Consider the following 27064-nt stretch of genomic DNA (forward strand, 5'->3'; position numbering starts at 1 on the left):
AAAAGAAAAAAAAAAAAAACATTTGCTGAATGTGTGCCTTTACATTTGCGATATCTTGAGTCACTACTGCTGAGCTCCTGAGTAGTGAGTCATGAGATAAAGGCAATCACAGGCAATGGTGTGTGTGTGTGCGGGCGGGCGCGCGCGTGCGTGTTTGTGGCGACCGCTGCAGGGCAAGCCCCGGTTGTGTGGAGGAATACATACTCCTTGAGAAAACCACCACTCAGAATAGAGGCCTTGGGAAGGAAGCCAATGCGAACGCGGCGTTCATTCGGCACGAGAACAAGTATCCAATGGGCGCGGCGGTTACAACTACCGCCCCTCTCCTATTGGTCTTGTGTAAATCGAAGGCGTTTTAGTTTTCCCTTGTGTGTGTGGCTTCCCCACAACAGCACCATCTCCGGCAGGTGGTGTCGGCTCTTGGAAGAAACGGCAGCCGGACGACCGTTGTCGTTTTCACAGTGTTTAGAGTGAAATAAACTGTTGTTGTTTTTATTCAAAAGGAGTATGTATCGACGGCCATGATGTGTCTTGACAAGCCTCCGGGAGCGAGGCGGACGAGCTAGGAACGAAAGCGTCGGGGTTCCCCCTTCTCTCTTCCTCTTGTTCGAGCCTAGCTGCCACTTTTGTGGTAAAAAAAAAAAACAAAACAAGAGGAAAAAGAAGGCGCCACCGACGTATTGAATCCGTTTGGAACCGGGAAGGAGCGAGTGAGGCCGGGGAAAGAGAAGAAGACCCTTCCCCACCCCCAACCAGCACTACCACTACGCCGCGGCGATTTTGTCGCGCTCGCTTCCCCCGGAATTGGGCTCAACCCCTCGGCGGCGATATGTCCACGTGAGCCATCGAAGTCCCATTTTTAAGGGGTTGGAAGTGAGCTTTTTTTGGTTGTTATCCGTGAACATGCGGAGCCCAAAAAGCAGCAGACGTTCGTTTCAGTTTTGAGAAGGAGGGAGGAGGAAAAAGGGGGGGACCCAAAAAAAAATGAGGAAGCGTCTTCATAAAGACCCTGAAAATGGCAAGAAGGTCTCGTTGTCGGTTGGGTTCTCGGGTCTGGGTTTGAGCAGAATGAGGAAGAAAGGATCTCCATAAGATTTTTTTTTTTGGTTGTAATTTCTTTATTGACAGTACAATGACACCAAAGGAGCTCAAACTGTGTTTTTATCCCCTTCGGAAGTTGTGCCAGACTGGCTCACAATGAACAGAAACACTTCAAACTCGGATTGCAGATCATAATATTGACTTTTTTTTTTTTTTTTACTTGCTATATTTTCTAAGTATTTCTTTGTTATCTCCCTGACTATTCAATGGAAGTATGCTATCAGCTACCGGTGTTGCCTCTGGACAGGCCGGTTCCCAAGCACGTCCTAAGCCGGAGGGGAGCCATCAGTTTCAGCTCCAGCTCCTCGCTCTTTGGGGCCCCAGATCCCAGACAGCTTTCGCAGGTAAACACACTCTTTTTACACTCATTGTGTAGACCCCCCCCCCCCCCCCCCACCCCAAATGTCTGCGTTCATCCCCGAGGCCCCAAAAGCAGTATCCAGACAGCTCTTCAGGCAGCTGGCGCAGGTAAACGCGCTCTTTTTCACTCATTGTGTAGCCTACCCTTTTCGATCACTGTCTAGCCACCCTTCCAAAATGTTGCATTAGTTCCAGGGGCCTTAACAATAAGCAGCCAACTCTTAGGCACCGGATGCCATATAGTTGTAGCAGGTTAACACTCTTTTTGCACTCATTGTGTAGCCCCAAACTGTTCACTCATAGTTTAGCCACCCTCCAAATGGTTGTGCTCATATTCCTGAGGCCTTTAAAAAGTAGCATTTAGCTACTCACTCTTCAGGGCCCCTGATCCCAGACAGCTGTTGCAGATAAACCTACTCTTTTTTCCACTCATTGTGTAGCCACCCCCAAAATGGTTGCCTCATGCCGAGACATTAAGAAGCGCTTGTAACTCTTTAGGGCTCCCGATGCCATATAGCTGTCGCAGGTAAATGCACTATTTTCCGCTCATAGTGTATTAGCCCCGCACCCTTTCCACTCATTGTGTAGCCACCTCTTTTTGACCACACACACCATTTTATTTTTATTTATTTTTTATTAACGTGCGCGTGTTAGTCACAGATAAAGATATCGTTTTGCCATTTTGCTACATCTGTCAGCGGGAACACGCCAACGCCACTGCAGTGTTATTTATGTCAACATCCCTTTGACACATTGGCAGAAACAACATAAGTCACACTTGTACTTCCTGCTTTGTCACTCGTGGATATGTGCCTCCGATAGGCCTGCGGGTTTTGTGGTTGCAGAACAAAGAAAAGCAACCCCTCAGACCCCCCTTTTTTATTTTTATTTTTAATTTTTAATGTTTTTTTGTGAATGGTGGTGGAAAAAAAAAATAATGTCACCGGTCAGTCCCCTGGTTCTGATTCGGGGCTCATCCCTAGCAGGAGTTTGTCAAAGTGCGAGCACTGGAAGTCTCCCACAAATTGGCTGCTTCAAACCAAACTGTACAATTTTGGGCAGGGGTCAGAGACTTTTTCATGTTCTGTTATGACGGACATATCCAGTCCACTGTATTTCGCATTAATAGGTGAAACTGGTGTTCTGGGCTAGTTTTTTCTAACATTCCTAGGGTTCTACTAAGTGAGTTTAGGGAGAGCAGGGTGGTGTTCAGGGCTCCTAAAATATGCACACTCCATAAAATGCTTCAAATGCAAGGGTAGTTACGTTTTGGGCCAATGTTTAGAGCTCTCTCAAGGTTTTCTTTCTCACAGTTCGGCTCACTTCTTTTTGCTTACACAAGGGCCGACTTTCCTGCTTGCGTTGTGTTTCGCCGTTGGAAGTATTTACGAAGCGTGAAGTCACCGCTCGACCCCTGGAGCACCCTCTTTGCCCAAGCTGGCCATTAGTGCTTTGCGCGTGACTCTGCCCCACATATTCACCCATGTGTGTCTGCTTTGAAGCTAGCCTGCTGTCACAGGGGGCCTTCTTTAAGTCTATAGTCCTGGCTATCAATGGACGTCAGTGTTGTTAGGCCCCTTGGTGGTCTGTAGTAATTGGCTTGGGCTATGATATCCATCAGGAGAGGTATAGTAAAAGTAAAAATTGGTTGGAAGTTAAAAGTAACCAAAGTAATTCATGAACTGTACAGCTTGATAGGAAATAAGCTTTTTTTTTTTTTTTTTTTTTACACATTTCCGTTAGTGTGTGTCTATTGTAAATACTGTAATCCTATAACCAACCTGCTTTTTCTTTTATTTGCTAAAAATTTAACTGGAAATGCACACTGATGGAGACACCTGACTTTTGGTCGACCAACTCTAATGGCTGGTTAAACTGTCGTGAACGAGATCAAAGTTTATCGTTACAAATCGGCACGGTGCACTTGTTCTTGAGTAAAACAAGGATGTGCAGCATTTAGTCTTTGTTGTAAAGCAGTTACACGTCCACAAATCCCGCGTCCCATCCCGTATTTACAACTTTGAGGGGTGTGAATGTACTCTTGCGGCCGCTGTGTGTTTGTACATGCGGTCCCGCTGGCCTGTTGTTTGAGGAAGCTGGGCCGCACTGGCACGGCAGAACCAGGGCTGTCAGGCATGTGCCTCGGCACTGTGGGCAGTGGTTTGGCCCGTTGCCAAACTCGCAGATGGCCCGAGACTCTCTTCAGTCTTTTTTTTTTCTTTCTTTCTTTCGGCTATTTTGTTCCGCTCGCACACAAGCCCTCTGTTTCTAACTCACTCTCGCTGCCGCCACCACCTTCTTCATCTTCTTGCCTCCGCTGATGACGACAATCCGTCTTGTAAACACAGGGCCAAGGCGGGCTAAAGACGCGAGTGAGTCGTGGGGAAATATGTTGCTCTGTGGGAATGCTTACAACGGGTTATAAGGAAAAATGCAGCGGAGGAGGAGGCTTCACACCGCATAACAAAAGGCCTCATTTATCTGTTACTGTTGAAAGTCTTGATTCTTTGAGGTGAGGCGAATGATGACTAAAGTTCAGCTGGTCATTTTCTGGAATGAAGACAGGAATGAAAGGACCAGAATTGCGCCACATTTAGTCCCGCATGTCTCATCTCACACATTCATAGATTTCACCGGATAATTGTACTGCCTTTGAACTGTCGTGGTTCCGCATAGACGCTATCTCACCTTCCTTTCAACGTTTGGCTTAAAGAAAACACAAAAGCCCTGTTTTAATATGCCAAGCACTGGAGTTCAGTTCAGCTCACCCACGGTACGACATGGAACTTTGAACACTGACCTGGCCCGCGTTTCCACCACGAGTCGTGGTTTTGGTGGGATACCGATATCTGCATCAGCTACCAAAATGCTCACGCTTTTGAGTGTTCTCTATGTTGTGATACACTGTATTTGAAAGAAAAAGTCTCCTTCTCGAGGTCAATGTTTCCCAATCCCTGAGCCACAAGCCACATAATATTCAAATGTCGTGGGACATCACCAAATACAAATGTCACAAAATGTAGCTTGCTTCAAGCTAAAGTTTACTATTAAACTGACGCATAAAACAAAAGAGAAATTAAGATTGTAGATTTAAACACTCAAATGTTCAACCAAATCATATAATTTTGACTAAAAAGTCCGCTAGGTTAATGCTAATTAATAATGAGAAACACTATGTATGGATTTATGAAAATTAGCATCGCTATTATGGTAATTACAAACCTTCAAACAACTACTACGTTAACATACAGAGAGCACAACATTACTTATTGGCATATATTCTCTGTGCTCTGCGGGAATGACTATTACTGTTGGACCTATTAGTTGGTGACTTCCTCTGCCTCTTCTTGCTGTCCATTATGCAGCATCTCCTCCAGTCGAGCTCAGTGCTGCCCGACATTTTCTGGCACAATGTGGTACTACACTGAAGTCACGCTAAATTCAGACCCGCCTGTATATTATAATTACCCATAAAAAAAATCGCTTGAAAACCCGCACTATAACAAAGGCGCGAATGATGAACCGCGATATAGCGGGGGAAGTACCGTACAACTTTTGACATAGCCAGATAGAAAGATCAATGAACAGATAATGATGATAAGGAGGTCACATGGCACTGTGAGATAACGGAGGTCAGTTGCATGGACTGCTAAAACGCCCTTCGGCTATCTGGCATATCGTAGCCAGCCAAATCGCAGTCGTCATCGCCGCATCATCATAAGAGCCGTGCTGGTCTCTGGCCCAAGACTGACTTCTCCCCATCCGAGATGTTTAGACAGACCGACCGATAAGCTCGTGCGTAAAAGCCGCTGATAGCGCCGCTCGCTCTGCTGCCAAACTATGGACGTTTCTGTGCGCGCATATGATAAGCCACCACTGCAAGACAGAGGGGGGAGGGGTGGGGGAGAATACTTTGTTGATTTTAAACTGCAGCGATAAGGCTGTGTGCGTCTGCGCAGGGCCCTCACATTGACGTCGGTTCAGGATGTGGCAAGAATGCTGAAGGAGCCAAGTGTTTCACAAGCGTCCTCAAAGGCTGCTATTTTTCATTTTTTATTTTTTTTAACCCTTGTGTTGCCGGTTGGAGGTTTTCTGTGAAAATTCCCCGGACAGTCCCGCAGTCTGTGGCTGTGTTTGTCACCAAGCAGGAACGTGTAGTATTTGGTAAACAAACGGGAGTGAGCCCTCACATCCTGCCTTCATTTGGACACAAGACACTGCCCTTCTTTCTTGTTGTGTTTTCCTCTGCGAGGGGCCCCCCTCTTATCACATGACCGTTCTGTTTTTGTGCCGCGGTGTCGAGCGCAGTCGGCCATGAGACTGCGACTCCACGTATCAACACAGATCTGACTGACACAATCATATTTATTTACCTTTTCGTGTGGATTTAAGCCCCAAATAGTTGGCGGGCCTTCTTTTGGAGGCTAAGACAACGTTGACCCAGGGAAGCAATTAGAGGATGATTGTCTTGAAATGAATGAAATTCCTTTGCAGAGTAGACAGCTCCCCTCCCCCCCACTCAGCTTGACTGCGGTGCCTTCATAGAACGCTGGTAAAAGCCCCTCCATAAATAACGTGGAAAAAAAGGATGCGGATAGGTCGCCTCTTATCTGGAGCACGGGGACCAATTCCGCTCTTTTCAAGCCGGCAGCAGGCTCTCAGAAACTGAATGAGTCGATCTCATAAAACACTCTCGCAGCAAGTAGATTCCAGCCAGGGTGCGCGTGCACACACAAACGCACATTCACGCACACACTGGCCTGATCCGAATCGACCCTCGGTTAAGGCTTAGCACTCAGTTACTGGAATGTGCTGCAAGAGGTCGTAAGCTTTCTGCTTATGAAACTGACTTGAGCTCCTTTGCTGCTTTCGGTATCCGCTGTCATCTTCTGTTGTTGACTCACTGTGAGAAGCACCTGTCCTCTTGAAGGAATTGTGAGAATTCCGCAACAGGCACCATAACGGCCGACCGCCCCTGAAAGGGCATGAGAAGACATTGTTTCGCAATGTTGTGATGACAGGAAGTTTGTTTGTAAAGGCCACAAAGCCTTTCTGATCGTGGAGCAACTCGCTAATCTTGCTGGTTGCTGATATTGGCTTCTGCCAAAAGAGCTTATGTTTGAACATGCAACTCCCTGCCCTCCATTTTCATTCATTCATTCATTCATTCATCTTCCGTTCCGCTTATCCTCACTAGGGTCATGGGCGTGCTGGAGCCTATCCCAGGGTGTACCCTGCGAGGGGCGGGGTACACCCTGAACTGGTCGCCAGCCAATCGCAGGGCACATTTTGTAATACATTAACCATAAGTTGGTGTTCTGGCAGCACGGCGAGTTAGTGGTTAGCACATCAGCCTCACAGTTGGGAGGTCCGGGTTCAACTTGGTTTTCCCCCAGGTACTTCGTAAGTTAATTGAAGACTCTACATTTGAACTCAGATGAACACAGTTTGAGCGCCTCACTCCAGAACTCTGAGGCAAACGTGCTAACCACTAGCTGAGCATGCCGAGTATCTCATCTAATTGGCCAAAAATTCTTCTGGTCTACATAGTGACATCAAATCAAATTTTATCCGGCTCTGCTTCCGATTGAACGGAAGATCTAGTTAAGCTTGTCTGGCAGATTTGGTGTACTAATTTGCTGTGCTCGTGTAGCGTAAAACATGAAGTGATCCTGTATATATTTTTTTGCCTTTGCAGAGGTCTCACTGGCAAATACTTAACAGAACTACCCAAGAGAGTTTCACTCCAGTGGAGTGGGGTCATTTTAGTTTGCGTCTTGGGAATAATGTTAGCCTTAGTTAAACTATAGCCGTAAGACATTTGCTAAGCGAGCAGCGGCTGGGGGGTGCGTTGTGCAGTCAGAGGTTTAAACATCATGTGAACCTGGCCTCTACACCCCCTCTACCACATCCGTGATCTTAGAAACCCGAGTGTCGCAACCCCAGGCGGAGAGGCTGAGACGAGATAAGAAACGGCTACGTTTAAATGAGGTTTTCATGGCGTTGCACGGGGGACAATGGACGCGCTTATTATGTTAGGAGTGCACTGCAAATGATACGGGGAGATAATTCCGTTCTCAAGACTGCTGCAAGCACAGACCATCTGTCTACAGCGGCAGGTGTTTCGGCAAACTCAGAACACACACTACACGTTGAAAAAAGCTTTTACAATGGCCAATCAAGTATTCTCTAGAATTTAGTAGTACATATTAGGGAGGGGTGGGTAAAAATATCAATTCATCACTGCATTGCAATTCTTCCCCACCGCAATTCAAAACAACGAGGAAGGCTTTTTTGGACAAACTGTAGGGGTCCATGCGCACCTCAGACTTGCACCTGAAACCGTCAATTTTTTTTTTTAACACGTTTAACTGAAAAGACTGGAAAATCATGGTTTAAAGCAAAGGAAGAGAACTAAAAGGGAAACGACATACGGAAGGAAGGCTTGCTCGTCTTTGTAAAAATTGAATCGATCGGCATCGGGTGCAGCGATATTTATAACGACCTCATTCCGGTGTAGTCCAGCGAATTATCTTTTCCATTCGACAACCCCCTCCTCCGCACCCCACCCCGACTCTCTCCATCCCCAAGTGAAAGGAGGTCATTGGCCAGCAGATGGGGAGAAATTTTAATCCCGCCTCGTTCCACGCCAGAGGCTGTAGGGAAAATGCTACTGACGCCAAACAAAGCGAAAAAGCACGCAAGCAGTCACACATACAGTCTTGGTGGAATACTTTATGCGATAACTTCTTTTGGCCATTCCTGTTTTTTTTTGCCCAATTCACCCGGTTTAGCTCCACTTATACTGTTCCTATGTTATGTAGTATTTACCAGTCCTATTATTGCAGTATGTAACAGTCATAATATTAGCTCATGTTTAACCAGCCACATAAGTTACTACTTTTAGTTTCTCACTTTTATAACCCCAATTCCAATGAAGTTGGGATGTTGGGTTAAACATAAATAAAAACAGAATACAATGATTTGCAAATCAGGTTCAACCTATATTGAATTGAATACACTACAAAGACAAGATATTTAATGTTCAAACTGATAAACTTGACTGTTTTTAGCAAATAATCATTAACTTGGAATTTTATGGCTGCAACACATTCCAAAAAAGCTGGGACAGGTGGCCAAAAAGACTGAGAAAGTTGAGGAATGCTCATCAAACACCTGTTTGGAACATCCCACAGGTTAACAGGCTAATTGGGAACAGGTGGGGGCCATGATTGGGTATAAAAGGAGCTTCCCCGAATTGCTCAGTCATTCACAAGCAAAGATGGGGCGAGGTTCATCTCTTTGTGAACAAGTGCGTGAGAAAATAGTCGCACAGTTTAAGGACAATGTTCCTCAACATACAATTGCAAGGAATTTAGGGATTTCATCATTTACGGTCCATAATATCATCAAAAGGTTCAGAGAATCTGGAGAAATCACTGCATGTAAGTGGCAAGGCCGAAAACCAACATGTGATGCCCGTGACCTTCGATCCCTCAGGTGGCACTGCATCAAAAACCGACATAAATGTGGAAAGGATATCACCACATGGGTTCAGGAACACTTCAGAAAGCAATGTCAGTAAATACAGATCGGCGCTACATCCGTAAGTGCAACTTGAAATTCTACTATGCAAAGCAAAAGCCATTTATCAACAACACCCAGAAACGCCGCCGGCTTCTCTGGTCCAGAGCTCATCTAAGATGGACTGATGCAAAGTGTAAAAGTGTTCTGTGGTCCGACGAGTCCACATTTCAAATTGTTTTTGGAAATTGTGGACGTCGTGTCCTCCGGGCCGAAGAGGAAAAGAACCATCCGGACTGTTATGGACGCAAAGTTCCAAAGCCAGCATCTGTGATGGTATGGGGCTGTGTTAGTGCCAATGGCATGGGTAACTTACACATCTGTGAAGGCACCATTAATGCTGAAAGATACATACAGGTTTTGGAGAAACATGCTGCCATCCAAGCAGCGTCTTTTTCATGGACGCCTCTGCTTATTTCGGCAAGACAATGCCAAACCACATTCTGCACGTGTTACAACAGCGTGTCTTTGTAGTAGAAGAGTGCGGGTCCTAGACTGGCCTGCCTGCAGTCCAGACCTGTCTCCCATTGAAAATGTGTGGCGCATTATGAAGCCTATAATATGATAACGGAGACCCCGGACTGTTGAACAGCTGAACCTGTACATCAAGCAAGAATGGGAAAGAATTCCACCTACAGAGCTTAATAAATTAACAATTAGTGTCCTCAGTTCCCAAACGTTTATTGGATGTTGTTAAAAGAAAAGGTGATGTAACACAGTAGTAAACATGACCTTGTCCCAGCTTTTTTGGAACGTGTTGCAGCCATAAAATTCAAAGTTAATGATTTTCCTAAAAACAATAACGTTTATCAGTTTGAACATAAAATATCTTTGTAGTGTATTCAATTAAATATGGGTTGAACATGATTTGCAAATCATTGTATTCTGTTTTCATTTATGTTTAACACAACGTCCCAACTTCATTGGAATTGGGGTTATATTTTCTCACACCCGAGCTGCACAATTCAACGACATCCCAGATAGTGTCTCAGTAACCTCGTTGGAGCCACACCTTTGTGTAACCACAATTTAAGTATGGGTAGAGTACCTACCGCCTTGTCCAAACACTGCATGGGTGCATGTTGTTTTGCATACCTTTCTTTCAAAATACACACTGAACAAAATGTCCATGTGTCTTCATAACATGGAACAGTCTGTACTTGTGCACAAAACATCTTTTGACTTGCACCATGTATAGCTAAACGTATAATACAGTGTCGCTCTGTTATTTCTGATGTCACCACATTTTACTTTTAGTCTCATCAAATAAACACACATTGTGTAGTCAGCACATGCTTGGACACAATCTATATGGTTCGCACCAAGCATTGGTGCTGTGTGTAAACACGGTGCGGCCTATTGACACTAAAATACAGCTTTTCGCAGATGACCCAACCCTGTTTGCTCGCTGGGGAAATATTAGCTTTGTATTGACTGGCGGTATTACCTCAGAGGACACGCACTGTCCTGTGTGTTTGTGTGAAGGAGACTTTCGTTAATCCGTAAGACATGAGGTAATGAGTGTACAAGCGAAGTGTGTTTGTGTTGGTATTAACCGGTAAACAATACCCGAGTGTAGACGCAGATATGGCAGTGCCGTTGTTTATCCGGCATGAGTCAATTGGCTTTTCAGTCATTTTTGTTTTTATGTGTGCAAAGCATAGGGTGTTGTTTTATTGGGATAGTATTGACATTTAGTGTGTTTAAGCCGTTTTCAAGTGTTTAAAGGTTTATTTTTAAAAACATATAAAATACCCCTGTGCTTTTATCCCTTAATGTTATGGAATGTACAGTATGTGAAAATCCAGACGTCCTGTAGTCCTTTTAAAAGAAACAATTTGTTCTTTAAAAGCGATGTTAGAGATTTATTTTATTTTTTTAATAGTTCACGTAAAAATCCCTAATTGTGAGTTCAACCACGTATTGTACAATGTGTGTGACAATCCAGGTGTGTGGAAGTAGCACTGCCCCTTTCAAAAATGTTGAGATTTGTTTTGAAATGTCAGCGTTCTTGGGCTCCAGAACGTGTAAGTGCACATCCGAAAATAACGCTATTTTTGTATACATGAAAATCCAGAAGATGTCTGATAGAAACACTGTCATGTTTCAAAACTTCCATTTTTGAGACTTGTTTTCAAACGTTAGTGTTTTCAGTCTCCAAAATCAATTATGTAAACTTGTCATGTAAGTGAACATGCATAATAAAGCAATTTCTTTGGACCCCTTTTCAGTTAAAAAGAGGAAAAAAGAGGCACTTGTGTTTTGGAAGTATGATGTCTGATTGTAGCGCTGTCCTTTTCAAAAGCTTCCAATCTTTTGAAACCAGTTTCCAAAGGTTACAGTTTTCAATTGTTAGCTTTTGCACCCTGAAAACACTGTTGTCGCAAGTGTAAACACCCAAAACGATGCAGTTTTTACCAGCAGATTTTCCACAAAATTGGCTTTCCTCTCCAATGAAACACCCGTTTATTGCAGGGGATTATTGTGATGTCACACCCCTTGACAGTGCTCACGACCAGGATCCACTCCAGATCTACCAGCAATAGGTGAAAATAGTCTATAGTTATATGCCTCAAACATGCTTTAAACACACAAACTTAAAAAAAACCTACTTTTTAAACACATCGTGAAGGTATGGTCGACCGACACTATCGGTACATTTGACACAGAACATCCAGTGTTGACGGGCAGTAACTGTGAATGGAGATTTGAGAAACCCGACCCTCGAACTCTGTTATCAGCCAAACGGCCAAGCGCTGCCGAGGCAGGCGTCAAGTCATGCAAGCTTTTTGTGGAAGGGGAAACCCTAGCCTCGGGGGAGCCCCAGAGGTAGGGAGTCAGCCTGCAGGGTGTCCAGGACATGTTGAGAGCGCGGAGTGAGTGCAGCACCCCCCCACCCCTCCCCAGCAGGTGTGTGTTGACAGAGCAAACACACGCTCGCCACAGTTACGTCTGCTACAAGTGTGCTCGTGACTCAGCCCCCTTGCTGCTCCTCTGCTGAGCCACGCTGATCCATGCCGAGCCACGCCGCACATGCGACTCAGCAGCCGTCCATGTCGGGCGGCGTGTTCCCGTGACGAGGTCAACAGGAGCACGCTGACTCCGACCGAAGAGAAAACGTCTGTTCTTTCAGCTGTGACACCAGAGAGGCTGCGAAAGGGAACAGAAACTTGCTCAACTCGGACTAAATCAACTAGGAAAGTACCCAAAATAATACACTTTCTGGCCACAACCATTAGATGTGCCTGTTGTGACAAAGTTGATCAAAAACATTTTTCCCCATGGGAAATCATGTCAAGCGAATTTATTTGTTCCAGGCTTACGAAAAACATTTAATTGTATATTTGAACATCCTTAATAACTGGCATACACGCACAAAGAAGTTAACCACTGTGTTATGAAACTCAAATGAAGTAAAACTATTCACGTTTTGAGAGACCAGAGAGACACGCAATGGACAGGGAACAGAAACATGTTTGCAGACCAGACAAAGTGTTAAGAATTTAAACTCAACTTAAAAATGAATTACGTTATTTATTTATAACAGCCCCATGACTTTGCCTTAAGTCCGCTTAGCTTAATACTAATAAACAATGCGCAATGCCATAGGTAATCTAACGAATAGCATCTATTTGGCGGTGTTATAAGGCTTTGAGCAATCGACATTTGAACCCAAACGGTGCATCAACACAGCTTACACAGTCACTTAAAGTAGTTGTGAAACTCTTCTTCATTTGTGTCTGCAAGACTGTATTATACTGACTCAAAATTGTCCATTAGTGTAAATGTTAAGTGTGAATGGTTGTTTGTCTATCTGTGCCCTGTGATTGGCTGGCGACTAGTCTTGGGTGTACCTCACCTCTAGCCCCAAACGTCAGCTAGGATAGGCTCCAGCTCACTCGAGATCCTAATTAGGGCAACCGCTGTCGAACATTCGTGTACGGGTGGATATGTTATTTATAGCTCTGGATCTGTAATTATCATCACACTTTCCCTTGTGCCCACCACCGGTATCCTTCTGTGGTGGCATCACAAAAAAGAATATCACATGTGTGTGTGTGGTCTATCTTCTAGGTGTGTCTGTGTGTGTGTGTGTGTGTGTGTGTGTGTGTGTGTGTGGAAACAGCTGGCACTCACCTCACATTTGGCCTCACGACTGATAACAGCGGTGTTGCGACGCGTTTATCAGTGTTTATGTACACACTCGCACACACGTCGGGAAAGATGAAATCCAAGTGTCAAAACATTGCGCCACCCGCCCTGGTTATTGCACTCTAAACTTTACAAAGTGTCCCTTTACAACCCTGCTCGATTATTTCTTGGTTATGTGTGTTTACGCAGAGACGTGGGGCAATCTCCTACGACAGCTCGGACCAGACGGCGCTATACATTCGTATGCTAGGTAAGTGTTTCCTTGACACAAACCCAATCATACACGCATGGGCTGGATCATGTCCATTTTGTAATGGCTTATAAGCACGAAGCAGGATGGAGGAGGGCGGTTCTGGAGATTATGGAAAGACGCTTGAGCTCGCATGTCCACTCAATCCTGTTTTTGTAGCCTTTTGGTAATCTCACAATAAGATTATCTTTTGTAAACCATTCAGTAATTGGGTTGGGGTACCCTTGTTTCTATAAGAGGTCCATACATTTTATTTTATTTATTAATTTTTTTTCTTGGTTCCCTTGATGGCATTCTCGCAATGAAAATAATCAGCGTTTATGTATTCATGTCTGTTTGTGCACATTGTGTTTATACTGGGAGCTGGATTGAAACGGATGAATAGTCTCTACTAATAAATCTAATGAGTTCTGGCCTCCTTGCATCAAGACTGCTTGTGCTAATGATCTGATGGGATTCTTTCCTTCTATGTTTGTCTGTGAAAGGACCACCTTCCTACATAGCGCAACCAATGAAACCTTGTTGTCGTAATGCAAAGTGAGGTTGTTCGGCCTTGGTGGAGCTCTAGCGGCATTACGTTTTGGGGCAAATGTGCTTCATCTATAGTGAGGAAAATATATTCTGTATATTAAGCATCCTTGGGCGCTTTATAAATCTGTTATTAGGGATGGTGCACCGGGCGGTACTAGAAAGGCTAGAAATTAGCCCCCAGTTTCAGTGATCGACATGAAACTTGGTGGACATGTCTATCATAACAGTATGCTTAATTTAACGGGAAGTTGGCTATTTTGGTTTGACACAAGCATTTTAGAGCAAATTCCATGAAAACGAGGCCTGGAATGTTCGAAAAAAAATGAACTCCCAAATCACCAGTTTATCCAAACGACAACAAAGCGGGGTGCACTTGTCTACCAAAACAGGCTGAATGAAAACCCATACCCAAAATTGAACAGGAAGCCAGGCCTTGTGTTTTTAAGCAGCCATTTTGTGGGCAGATTCAATGAAAAGCGGCCTGGAAAGGTGCGGGGAAAAAAATAGCCAGTTTCAATGATTGACATGAAATTTGGTGGACATGTCTAGCTAAACATGATGGAAGAAAAAGTCTCAAGGGCCCATGCCTGACATGGAGCAGGAAGTCGGCCATTTTGGTTTGAGCCAGCCATTTAAGGCCAATACCAAGGCTAGTACTTTGATGAACTCAGACGAGGGAAATCGCCCAAATGACCCCCAATCGGTAGCAGCTATCCTATACAGATGAGTGAGTCTAAATTGCTGTTTCGGTTAGCAACAGAGTTCAAACGGGCTCAGCCGTCAACCAGGGGTATAGGAAACAAGGTGTTTATTTGGATGAAGTGGATGGCATCATTTTAGTTGAAATACAGTATCTGGTGTCTACTGCTGAACAGAAGACACACACACACACACACGTCTGAATGGCTTCCAGTTGTTGTTGTTGTGAGTCAACAGCTGCCGTGTGTTTTGTTTGACCTGAGTAAAGGCGCTTTAGCTTTTTTTTTTTTTTCTTTTTCTTTTTAATCCTTTCGTTCGACCGAGTACAACACGGTTTCTCTCCTACGTCACAGGCACAAAGCATCTGTCTTTGTGGATGGGTTCTATTCACCGCACGCTCACTCAGCCCAGTGTCATCCTGCCATTGCTCGAAACGACATGACCTACATCCAACCCCCCATTAATGCAGTGCAGCTGTGGGCTCGGGGGGCTTGACTTGGACCCTGTGACTCTCGAAACGTGTGCTAATCACTGCGTCAAGTGTGCGCACGTGCCCGGGCTGAGCACATGCGGATGGATTCACGCACGCCTGAATCCGTCGCCTCGGGCCGTCTGAATCGTTTTGATTTATGATGTGCACGTGCAACACCGCGGATTAGACACGCGTTTCTTCACGATGAATGCATCCAACAATATCGCCGAGGGTCAAAATGCTCGTGCACGACTACACGAGTCTCAACATCAGGCAGAATTGTGCCTGTAGGGGGCGCCAATGAATCTCGTCACCCACCTGTGTAGTATACGTTGTTTAAATTTATTAGCAAATGGACGAAATCTCTAGCAGTAGTTCGTCTTTGGGGGAGATGGACAAAAAGACCCAAAAGTGTCAGCTTCAAACCAAAACGGCTGACTTCCTGTGACTTTTCGGCAGTGGTTCTTGACACTTTTTTTTTTAGGTCTACTCATGATAGACATGCCAAAACTCATGTTATGAAATTAAGCTGTCTTTGGGGGCTGACTCTTTGACAAAGTCACAGAGGTGCTGCCGAGGCCCATGAACAAATGTAAATTTCTTTGAAAATTTGAACCTAAAATGGCCTTTTCAAACCAAAATGGCAGACTTTCTGTGTCTTTTCAAGCATGGGTCCTGAGCCTTTTTCGTCTGTCTGCTGGTCATAGACATGCTTACTGAATGTCATGGTGCTAGTGCAAGTGAGTCCAGCGTTGTGGGCTGCGGTTTTAAGAAAGTCCAGTCTTTGACCCTTAAGTGGCCGGCCGGCTCAAACAAAAATACCAGACTTCCCGTCCGTGCCTTTTAAGGCATGTGTGCTTAAGATTGTTTTGTGTGTCTACTAATGATAGCGATGCCGACCACATTTCATGTTGCCAGATGAAACTCTGTTCGGGGGCTACATTTTGGAAAAAGTCTGAGCGCCGTGATCCCTATCAAACTTTGAAACGTTGACCCTAAAATGGCCGCTTCAAACCTAAATGGCCAACTTGTTGGGTTTTTGGAAGCTTTTTTTGGCTTTATAGTAGTACATTGTGTGTCTGTGTGTGTGTGAGAATTGTAATGAAGTGCCATGCTGGAAACACACGTTGCACTGTTGTACACCCCCTTTAAATTATTAAGCACCTCTTGCTGCAGCTAATGTTGTGTAGTACGGCCAACCTGCACTTAATTACATAGAGATACTAAAGACAAACTGAGGATCACCTTCACGGGTTCTGTGTTGTGATGACATTGCATGCCCAGCTCCATGTCCGTCCTCTTCTTCTGTGTCTGTGTGTGTGGTTTACACATGCTTAACATTTTCAACACAATGATACACACGCTGTCCGGGTTAAGTCACATCTTTGGCTCGTTCCACCTCTAGCGCCACAATGGTGGGTTTTCACCGCAACCGAGTCGCAATCCACTTTCCAGCGCTGGCTTTAAGAGGGTTTATTTTAATAATTCGAACACGGCTGAGTGGTTGCGGTGTCTTTCCTAAGCCAAATAAATCTTCCACCAGGATCCAGCGCCTTGTTTTAAAGGTCCCATCCATCAAAATCCTTTTTTTTGTCCACTGTTTTATGCATTAAATAGGTAAAAATGAGTCTGACCTAGTTTAAGTTTGACATCTATGCAGTTTGTCGATTATATGCAATAGTCGATGAAAGGCAAAAGGCAGAAAAATGAGCTGATCAGTTTCAGGCGTCGGTGTGACGTAGTTATGTTGTTTATTATTCATTAATAGCCCACTTGTTTGTGGTTACTCACCTACTCAACTCTACTTTGGAAAGTGACTGAATGAAAACGTACCTTCGTCTTATGCAAAGCTAAAAATAACCTTGTACTTCAAAACTGTTAGTGTGAAATAAATGGCTTCCATTTCTTTTTGGAGAAGTTCCTAAGCATTCTGGGACCAGAATTGTGCCGTGTTTGGCACATTTTGTGGCGGATGACTTTGTGAACTTCAGGGAGTACAGCAAAACCTGGAGTTGTGCCATCAGCCAGGTTGCCCCCTCTCCACCAGCACTAAGTACTTACAGAGGTGGTCACTGACCTAAAGCGAGGTACCTGCAGCACTTTTTGACATTTTAACCAGTTTTTATAAATGTAGGAGGAAGAAAATGGACAAGCGTTTGTTTACTGGTCTTATAGTGTGTGTGGTCTACTCGAGATGTCCAACACAGAACATCTCCACGCACAAAACCATATCTTCAGCGATAATCGTGAGTGCCCTCCCCCAAACCAGACGTCAGTCAGGCTCATGCCTCAAATAATCGTGTCAATCACGTCGTCCACTTGAATACATAAATGCTCCTCTTTGAAATCATCCCTCCTTTTTCTTCCCCGCAGTATTAAAAATGACGCCGTAGATGTTTTTACTGCTACACACGCTGCCTGCAGAGCAAACCTGGTCTCTGTAAAGCTGAAGTGTACGTGTTTTGTGTGATTTAAATAGTTTATACATCTTGGACTGTAATGTGTATTTTTTTTTATCTTTATTTGATGAGAAAACATAATACATAAGGTCTCTATAAAAATGTTTCGTATCTGTCCAACAAACTATGTATTCTTTTTTTTTTTTGTTTTACCTTTTCACCCCAAAAATCTTAAATAATGTATATTATTGCTTTTTTCATAGTTTGTTTGTTTTTCCATCCATCCATTTTCTTTACCGCTTATCCTCGTGAGGGTCGCGGGCGTGCTGGAGCCTATCCCAGCTATCATCGGGCCGGAGGCGGGGTACACCCTGAACCGGTTGCCAGCCAATCGCAGGGCGCACGAAACAAACAACCATTCGCACTCACAATCACACCTAGGGGCAATTTAGAGTCTCCAAATCAACCTACCACGCATTTTTTTGGGATGTGGGAGGAAACCGGAGTGCCCGGAGAAAACCCACGCAGGCACGGGGAGAACATGCAAACTCCACACAGGCGAGGCTGGGATTTGAACCCCGGCCCCCAGAACTGTGAGACGGATGTGCTAACCAGTCGTGCCTTTGTTTGTTTTTATTTAATCAAAATGTTACGGCTTTTAATTAATTAATTTCGATAAATACAATGTTGTCATTTCCTCCAAAAGTATTCTTTTCATGTGTACAAAAATGCACGCCTTACCCCAATAACTTCCAGCTATTGAATAAACCTCCCCTTTATAAGAGGAAATCTTGAATTTTGTGTGCTTTATCAAATCCATTGATCCCATGGCAACTCCCATCCTTGTGGCTCTTGACAAAGCTCCACATGATCACATCTTTATGCACTTAAATAGTTTGACTTGTTTAATTAATAAACAAACCAAACACACACGTATGTGCTGGAATTGCATGAGCCTTGAAGAAATAAGTGCAAATTTCTTCCAGGAGATGTGAGAGTGAGAAGTCAGGTTGGATTTGAACCGGAACGTCGAAGCTCCCATCCGTATCTGTGCATCGACTTCCGAAACCTTCACAGTGAGTACGATTGGCCACCGCCGGCTGCGACCGCCGCCCCCCTTTCGCCATTTTCGCACACTAGCTCACGTAAGGCCAAAGTTGTGTTTGTATGTGTCTGTGTTTCCCCTTCCCCATCAACACCTTGTCAATGACATCACAACACAGACGCATTGTGTGTGCGCCTCACGCTGCTGTGTTTCCAGCTTGCAGCTGCGGTTTATTCAGTCATGCTGCTTTTGTGTGTGAGAGAGCGCACTGACAAAGCAGGTCTGCTGTGCGAGGCCAGACAAAAAAGCTTACTGGTAGGCCGCTTCGTCAGCACAGAGCCGAGTCGAAAGTCATGTGACCAGCTTGCGCTTAAAAAAAAATCCTAACAGTCGTCATAACTTATTGTTAACAATCACTTGTGTACGTGTGTTTTGTCCGTGTGTATGCGCAGCGCGCCTGGGCAGCGAGTCGGAGGCGGCCGTGGACTCGGCCCCCGAGAGAAGGGTGCGCCGGCTGCTCAGTCTCCAGAGGTACCTGCACTCGTCCCGCCTACTGCGGGGGGCTGCCCCGCACATCCCGCTCCCCATCCTCGACGAGGACTACACTGGACAGGCCCGCGTAAGATCGCCCCGCCCAGGGACCCCAATTGACACACACTACGCCAGGGGTGTCAAACTCATTTTTGTCACGGGCCACATCGTAGTCATGACTTCCCTCGGAGGGCCTATAAAAACATGTTTTTCGACTATTCCATTTCTTTTGAGAGTGGGATTGGTAACAAAAAAATGCTTGCAAATATCTCAATGGTATGACACCAGAACACAATGAGCAATTTTATTTGCTTTTGTGGGCCACATAAAATGATGTGGCGGGCTGGATCTGGCCCCCGGGCCACCAGTTTGACACCTGTGCACAACGCGCAAAAACGTTAGCGATGAATGATAAATCAAATAATTCCAATGGTTTCATTAGGAAAAACAAGTCAAAGCAAGATCTTTGCCTCCAAGTTTTGCAGCAGGCTAATTTTACTGCACCACTCTGTAGTGATAAGTTGTGCGCGATTGCTGCGAGTCAGGAGGGTAGTGTGTTAAAAGACAGATTTGCCAAAGTTTGTGAACCTTTCACACTTAGAAATGAAGGTGAGAAAGTGCAATCTGTCTACTGTAAAGCAGAACTGATGTAACACAACAGCACGACTTCGCCACTGCTAGTGAGAACGCATTGTAATACTAATAATCCTGAAATTTCACCCCAAAGCCCTATACCGTATCGCTAACTTTTTTGTGAGTAGTGTACGTAGCTAGATGCCTCATTGAGTGCTAAATCATACGTTGACGTCGCCGCCATGTTGGCTGTATCAAAGTGGCAATATGCATGAAGATGTGCCAACCGATTTTTTTTGTACTCAAAGCCAGATCTCATGAGATTAAGATTTAACAATGACTTTTCATTGTATATTGCCAAGAACATCATTTTGTGAACAAAGTTTGCTGACTTTTTGTGGCTAGTACCAATAATGAATAACATATTTTCTCAAATGATTGCAATTATTAACCGTCAAATTCATAGAAGTGTACTCACTGAATATCAAAATGATTAATCAAAATCAGTTAAATGTAAACAATGTTCTATGTTTTCGGAAAACTCACATCACATCCACATTTCAGAAACTGCTTACGATAGACACATTAAATATTTAATTAAATATGTCAATATTTATCATCACAGTAACAATATTACATAAATTTGTAGCTGTAAATACTCAAGAAATCAGAAAAATACGAATACCTTGGTTAGGCTCCATAAGTTAGTTTTGAGGCCCATCCATTTTACTGTGTGTGTGTGTGTGTGTGTGTGTGTGTATTTGGGAAGCACATTTACTTGCATTAGTTTATGGGGCAACATCTGCCACATCCAATATGGCGGACGCACTCGATGAGGCGTCTAGGTATACACACGTCTCGCCGCAGTATTCACAATAGATATTCTTTGCATCTTCGTCGTTAACGTGCTCTCTCTCTGTCGCTTTGCAGTGCATGCTGGAGAAAGTGGGCAACTGGAATTTTGACATTTTCCTCTTCGACCGGTTGACCAACGGTATGTACAAACATCACGGTTACGATGTATGTCCCAATGGCGCCATCTACCGGTCGCTTGACACATAATTGGCAGTGTTTCGGAAGCACAGTGGCAGGAAAAAATGAAATCAACCACTAATGTTGATATATTAATATAAATATGTTTTTACTATGTTCTTTTAGTGTTACGTTTTTTTCCTCATGTTACAACAGTTTGTCTTGTCTTTTTTCGTAGTGTTATGTTTTTGCTCATAACGTTACAACTTCATTCTTGTAATGTTATGACTTTGATGTTGCGACTTTTTTTCAGTCAAATTATGACGTTTCTCATAATGTTTCATCTTCATTCTTGTTACAAATTTTCCCGTAGGAATTTTTTTTCACTCTATATTCTGTCTTTATTCTTGTGATTTTTATTTTTTTCCCCCCCAAATGGTTTACAACTTCTTTGTTCTGGGAATGTTACATTTTTTGCTTTTGATGTAAATTAATTTTTCTTGTAGTCGCAACAGTTTTTTTTTGTTTGTTTTGTTACAACTTTTTTCTCATACTGTTACACTTTTCCTAATTTTTTTGTCGTGTAACGACAGTTTTTCATGTTGATTTTTCTTTCATTTTTTTCTTCTCATGCTCATCGTGTAATGAACACTTTTCTTATGTTCCCCTTTTTTTACCTTTGTATTAAGTTTTTACAACTTTTCTCAAGATTTTTGTGTTTATCGTTGTTTTCCTGAAAGTGGTGTTTTTTTTCTCTCATAGTGTTACAACTTTATTCTTGTAATGTAACGAATTTTTATTTGTATTTTTTATTTATTTTTTTTTCCCCCTCCATTATTGCTTTTTTTTGTATGTTCTCGGAAAAATGGTAATGTAAAGACTATTTAATGTTGCGGCTTTTCTTATAATGTTCCAGCTTCAATCTCGTAATGTTATGATTACGCTGAAACGCAGCATCACCGAGGGAAGCGCGTACTCATGACTCATCTCCGTCACCGCCCTCGTAGGAAACAGCCTCATCACGCTGACGTTCCACCTACTGGACCAGTACGGCCTGGTGGAGCTCTTCCGTCTGGACGTGGTTCGACTGTGGCGCTTCCTGGTGCTGGTCCAGGAGGACTACCACACCCACAACCCTTACCACAACGCCGTGCACGCCGCCGACGTCACGCAGGCCATGTACTGCTACCTGCGGGAGCCCGCGGTGAGACGCGCGGCTCACTGTGGAGTGAAAGGCTGTTTTCGGAGTCACTCTCCGTCCACCATATTGTCGTGCTGTTGGAATGTGTAGTATGTACGCTATAGGTTTGGAGGGACGGCGGCGGACCGCGACTAGCCAAAATCCGCAGATAATTGACGGCCATAATAATTGCATCGAATTGCATGCGAATGTGAATCCGCGGGTGCCGAGAAGGTGGGGTTCCACTGTAATCCGTTCCAGCCTTCTCGCCAAAAAACAACAACAAAAAATGTTGTAATGTATATTTTAACAAGTCAATCTCGCACTCTTTGATATTGTACTTTAAATTATTGTATTAAATAAAATTAAAATTGAACGCTTTTTATCACGCCGCATCAATTGAATGGCCATTGTGCTGCTCTTTCTGGCCACCTGGAGGCAATATAAGACAGACTCACATCGGCTCATCAGTGCGCCACTAATATTCGTCTGATGTTAATCTTTGCAGAAGATATATGACAGAACTGTTATATTGTTTGCCTACAAGTGTTGCTTCACCGTTTGTGTTCAATCTGTTGCATTAAGGATTATCGCACTGCAACGCAGCTTGTTTTGTTTTGAAGAATTGTTCACTGTTTGCCAAAGTGCTGCTTATTGTGCAGGGGGTTGAGTTCACTACTATCATACGGCGCTCGTACCGGATGTTTGCGCTCGCAAGTTGCAGCAACAAAATCATCCTAATGACTGCTCGTATCTCGAAAAAAGTCGTCCGTCGGGGCAGTCGTATCTGAAAAGGCAGCAACCACTGTGTAGGGATTTTTCGGTCTTCACATGCTAACGCGTTTTGTGTGCGTGATGAGCGCAGCTATCCAAGTCTCTGACGTCGTACGACATTCTGATGGGCCTGCTGGCCGCCGCCACTCACGACCTGGACCACCCTGGAGTCAACCAGCCCTTCCTCATCAAGACTGACCACTATCTGGCTTCACTCTACAAGGTGACGCCGCCCCACCCCACGGACTCCTAGACACTGATCCCACTATGTAGCTAAACGCAATATTGACCTATGGAGGCAGTCGTGAACACATTTAGTCATTTTTAGTGACTTTAATTTTTGCTTAGGATGGCCGTGACTTATGAACTTATTTTTATGACCAGGATTGCACCATTTCTTTCAAAAATTATGAATGTGTTCTTTAATTTTCATATTTTTCCGTATAATTTCTTTTTCTATTAAAGTGCCACATATTCTGTAACATTTAAAGCTTACTCAAATTGAGTTAACGACTGTCTTTATTTTTACTTTGGTGTCATAGTGTTGCAGTTTTTTTTCCCCCAGACTTCATTCTCCTAAGTCACGTCTTGTAGTGTTACTTTCCCCCCCCCCCGTAATGTTATGATTTTACTTTCATAGCGTTCTCATAGTGTTAAACTTTATTCCCGTAAGTTACAACAAACTACAATTTCTTTATTTTTCTTCTCTCGTAATCTGATCCTTTGTGGTCCTCAGAATACCTCAGTTCTGGAAAATCACCACTGGAAGTCTGCCGTGGGTCTCCTCAGAGAGACTGGGCTCTTCTCCCACTTGCCTGCCGAAGACAGGTCTGCTCGCATCTCCGTATTATGATGACCTCATCGTCTCTCGTTGGACTTTGAACGGACTCTTGTGTGCGTGCCCCCAGCTTGAGCCTGGAGAGGGATTTGGGCTCGTTGATCCTGGCCACGGACATCAGCAGACAGAACGACTACCTGTCCAGGTTCCGTCTGCACTTGGACCAGAGCAACCTGTGCTTGAGTAACGCCAGCCACAGACATTTTGTGTTACAGGTGCTAACCTCCTTCCTCTCAGTACAAAAGTCACTTTTCTCTCTTTTTTTTTTTTTTTTTCTCCGAAACCCCTTTTGTAAATATGCAACTTTTTTTCTCGCAATGTTGCAATTTAATTCGTGTAAAATTTCAATTTAGTTTTTTTTTTAAATCAAATTTGGACTTTCTCGTAATATTTTGACTTACAGCCGTGTTATGACTTTTGTCCTAATTTTATGACAGTTTTGAAAATGACAGGATTTTATTCTTTCAATGTTCAGACCTTCCTTATAATGTTTATTCGATGTTATGACTCATAATGTTAAGATTTGTTTTCTTGTAATGTTCCAACCTTTGTCATAATTATACAACTGTTCTCATAATGTTACAGTTTTATTCTTGCAGTGTTAATTTTACAACTATTTTCAGTGTTTTTGTAATAGTGCAACTTTTCTGGCACAATGTTTGGATTTTGCAATTTAACAACTTATAATTGTACGATTTAATTTCCTAAAGACTTTATGACACTACTTCATTCTGATGAATTCACACTTTCTTTTCTCGTAATATTTTGATTTGACTCTTTGGTTTGCGGTGATCCGCTGCAGATGGCCCTGAAGTGCGCCGACATCTGTAACCCGTGCAGGCCGTGGGAGCTGAGCAAGCAGTGGAGTGACAAAGTCACGGAGGAGTTTTTCCAACAAGGTCGACGGTTTCAAAGATTGCATTACAATGAAAGCTTACAAAGCCTCCATTTTGGAACATCTTCACGGTTTTCTTTATCTGTAAATATTCTTCATGCAGGTGACATTGAGAAGAAGCACAAACTAGAAGTTAGCCCACTTTGTGACAGAGCCAATAACACAGTGGGCAACATTCAAATAGGTGAGTGTCATTTCACGACACCATCACAATTGTAAACGCCATTTGACAGACACGGTCACAATTGAATAATATGTTTATCTTCTTCTTATGCTTTGCGTCGTAGGAAGACTACAGGGTCAACATATTGCAATCTTATCAAAGTTAACTCCTTTAAAAAGTAGAACTTTTTTCAAAATTGTATTTTATTTATTATTATTCTTTTTTTTTTTTTTTTTTTTTTACCTTATTCTGGTAAAATTACATCTTTGCCCCCATAATCTTTTTCATCATAAAATTAGGACTGTTGTAAAATTGTCTTTTTCTCTCGTAAAATAAAAAAATAAATTGTCATAACATTATGACTTTATCCTGGTAACATCACAACTTATTCCTCATAAAATGACACGCTAGTTTTCATATGAAAGGACAACCTCTTCTCATATCTGAAGTTTTCATTATATTCCGCATATTTTGGGGGGGTATTTGTGTTTATTTTTATGTTTTAGGCAGCAACGCATTTCCTAATATGTAGTTTCATCATTTGTCAGGCTTCATGACGTACGTGGCCGAGCCTCTGTTCGCCGAGTGGTCTCGCTTCTCGGACACGCGTCTGTCCCAGACCATGCTGGGGCACATGGGCCTCAACAAGGCCAGCTGGGGCAGCAGAGGGCAAAGCCTGAGCCCAGACCCACCACCACCACCACCACCACGAGTGCAAGCCTCTCCAAAGACAAAGCTCAGGGAAGGAGAGTATCCTGACACCTCTTGACACACACGCGTGCGCACACACACACTGGGGGGAGCGCCTTGATCCCATTTACTTTTGATTTTCCTTCTTGCTAAACCACTGATTTTATTTAATTTATTTAATTCGAATTGTTTTTGGACGTAGAGCAATACGTAGATACCTCATTTGGTTCCTGCTGTAATTTCCCTTCATCGTCGTTTTTTTTTTTTTTTTTTTTTTTTTTTAGTTTTTAATTGTATTTATTTGTCGCTCCAGAAGACATTTGAAGTGCCATTTGATGATGCGTATTGACACGCACACATGCATTTACTGTATATATATATATATGCGTGGCTCACGTTTGTATTGATTCTTCCTCAAAAAGTGACAAGCCCAGTCGTTTGCTGCCTCTCGACCAACCCAGACTGTTTACTACTACTTCTTTCCACTTCACACACACACACCATTGGAAGCACAAATCAGATGAAGCAACACGCATGCATACACACACAACTTCACACTTTTTTTTTTTTTTGGGAAGCGCAAAGCAGCTGAAGCCATACACACACACACTTCGTAGGAAACACAAACCAGTTGAAGCCATACACACACACACACAATCCCAGTAACTTTCACACACATTTGCTTGCTAACTCACAAACACACTTTTTTTGGAAGTACAAAGCAGTCGAAGCTATATATATACATACATACACACACACTCTCAATCACATACTTTTTTGAACTCTTCTGTTCTGAGCCTCTCAGGGTTTTGTTATAGAAGAGAATGAACACACTGAAAACACACTAATTTTAAAGGGCCACACACACACGCAAGCTGTACAAATGCCTTACGACTATGCACAAGCGACAAGCTAAGTGACCAAACCCGCCATGATGAAGACAACGATGAAGATGACCACATTCCACGATGTGAAACCCTCCCGTGAAGATAGATGTTTGTCCCCCCCCACACACCCACACTCGCTGTTGAAAAGTGCTGTAAAGACTGTTGTTTTTTTTTTTTTTTGCCAACTGTTTACAATTCTGTCGCGACAGCCATTTTGTTTTCTCTGGAAAAGGGGAGAGGGAGGGAGGGGAAAGACTGGAGGTTTTTTTTGTTGTTTTTTTTGTAAAAGGCCTTCCGTGCTCTCTTTTCCACTTTTTGATACATGCCTGTTGCAGTTGTTTTTGAAAGAATAAAAAGAAAACCGGTTGTTGACTCAAAGGTTGACGTTTTATTTTCCCAGTTTTAATTTTTTTTCTCTCTACATTAAAACTTTATTTTTTTCTGGGAATGCCCTAAAATTACAACTGTAGTCTATTTTCAAAAAATATCTTTCAAAAAAGTCGTATTACAATTTTTTTTTTTTTATTTTGAGGGAAAAAAAAGCTGTAATATGAGGGAAAAAAACCTTAAAGCCGTAACAAGAGGCATAAGGTAAAAATTTGGAGAAAGAAAACATTGGGGGGAAAAAAAAGGTAATACAGGAAGAAAGTCAAAATCCAAATATTACAAAGTAAAATCATTACAATAAAAGCTTTAATATGAGGAAAAAGATATTACTGGAAATTTGGTACAGGAAAAGTTGTACCATGAGGAAAAAAAGCTACAATACAGGGAAAAGTTATTTGCAAGAGGGGTAAAAAAAACTATGGCATTTTAAAATTGGAATATGTTGGCTTTCTCCTGAAAATCTGTATTTTGCATTTCTTGTAATATTTCAACTTTACTTTTCCGTAATATCACATATTGACTAGTCTCTTACAATTCAACTTTATTCTGAGTTTTTTTTTCCTGCTATTTCAACTTTTTGG

At 43.2% G+C, this 27064-nt stretch overlaps 1 protein-coding gene across 5 annotated transcripts; it reads left to right on the forward strand.

Moving 5' to 3' along the window:
• Positions 1–385: 385 nt before the first annotated feature.
• Positions 386–26474, forward strand: pde7a (phosphodiesterase 7A). Of its 5 annotated transcripts, none has more exons than XM_061757909.1 (12): positions 386–1445; positions 13387–13447; positions 18535–18624; positions 19046–19212; positions 20628–20691; positions 21677–21873; positions 22715–22846; positions 23360–23451; positions 23532–23676; positions 24264–24360; positions 24460–24540; positions 25068–26474. In XM_061757909.1, the coding sequence occupies exons 1-12, from the start codon at positions 1308–1310 to the stop codon at positions 25286–25288; spliced, it is 1485 nt and encodes a 494-aa protein (XP_061613893.1). In that variant the 5' UTR covers positions 386–1307; the 3' UTR covers positions 25289–26474. The 5 variants fall into 5 exon arrangements, with proteins under 5 accessions (XP_061613893.1, XP_061613894.1, XP_061613897.1 ...); XM_061757910.1 differs by having other exon boundaries at positions 18538–18624; XM_061757913.1 differs by lacking the exon at positions 18535–18624.
• The last annotated feature ends 590 nt before the right edge of the window (positions 26475–27064 follow it).

The sequence above is a fragment of the Phyllopteryx taeniolatus genome, chromosome 20 (assembly GCF_024500385.1).
Source record: "Phyllopteryx taeniolatus isolate TA_2022b chromosome 20, UOR_Ptae_1.2, whole genome shotgun sequence".
Lineage (NCBI taxonomy): Eukaryota > Metazoa > Chordata > Actinopteri > Syngnathiformes > Syngnathidae > Phyllopteryx > Phyllopteryx taeniolatus.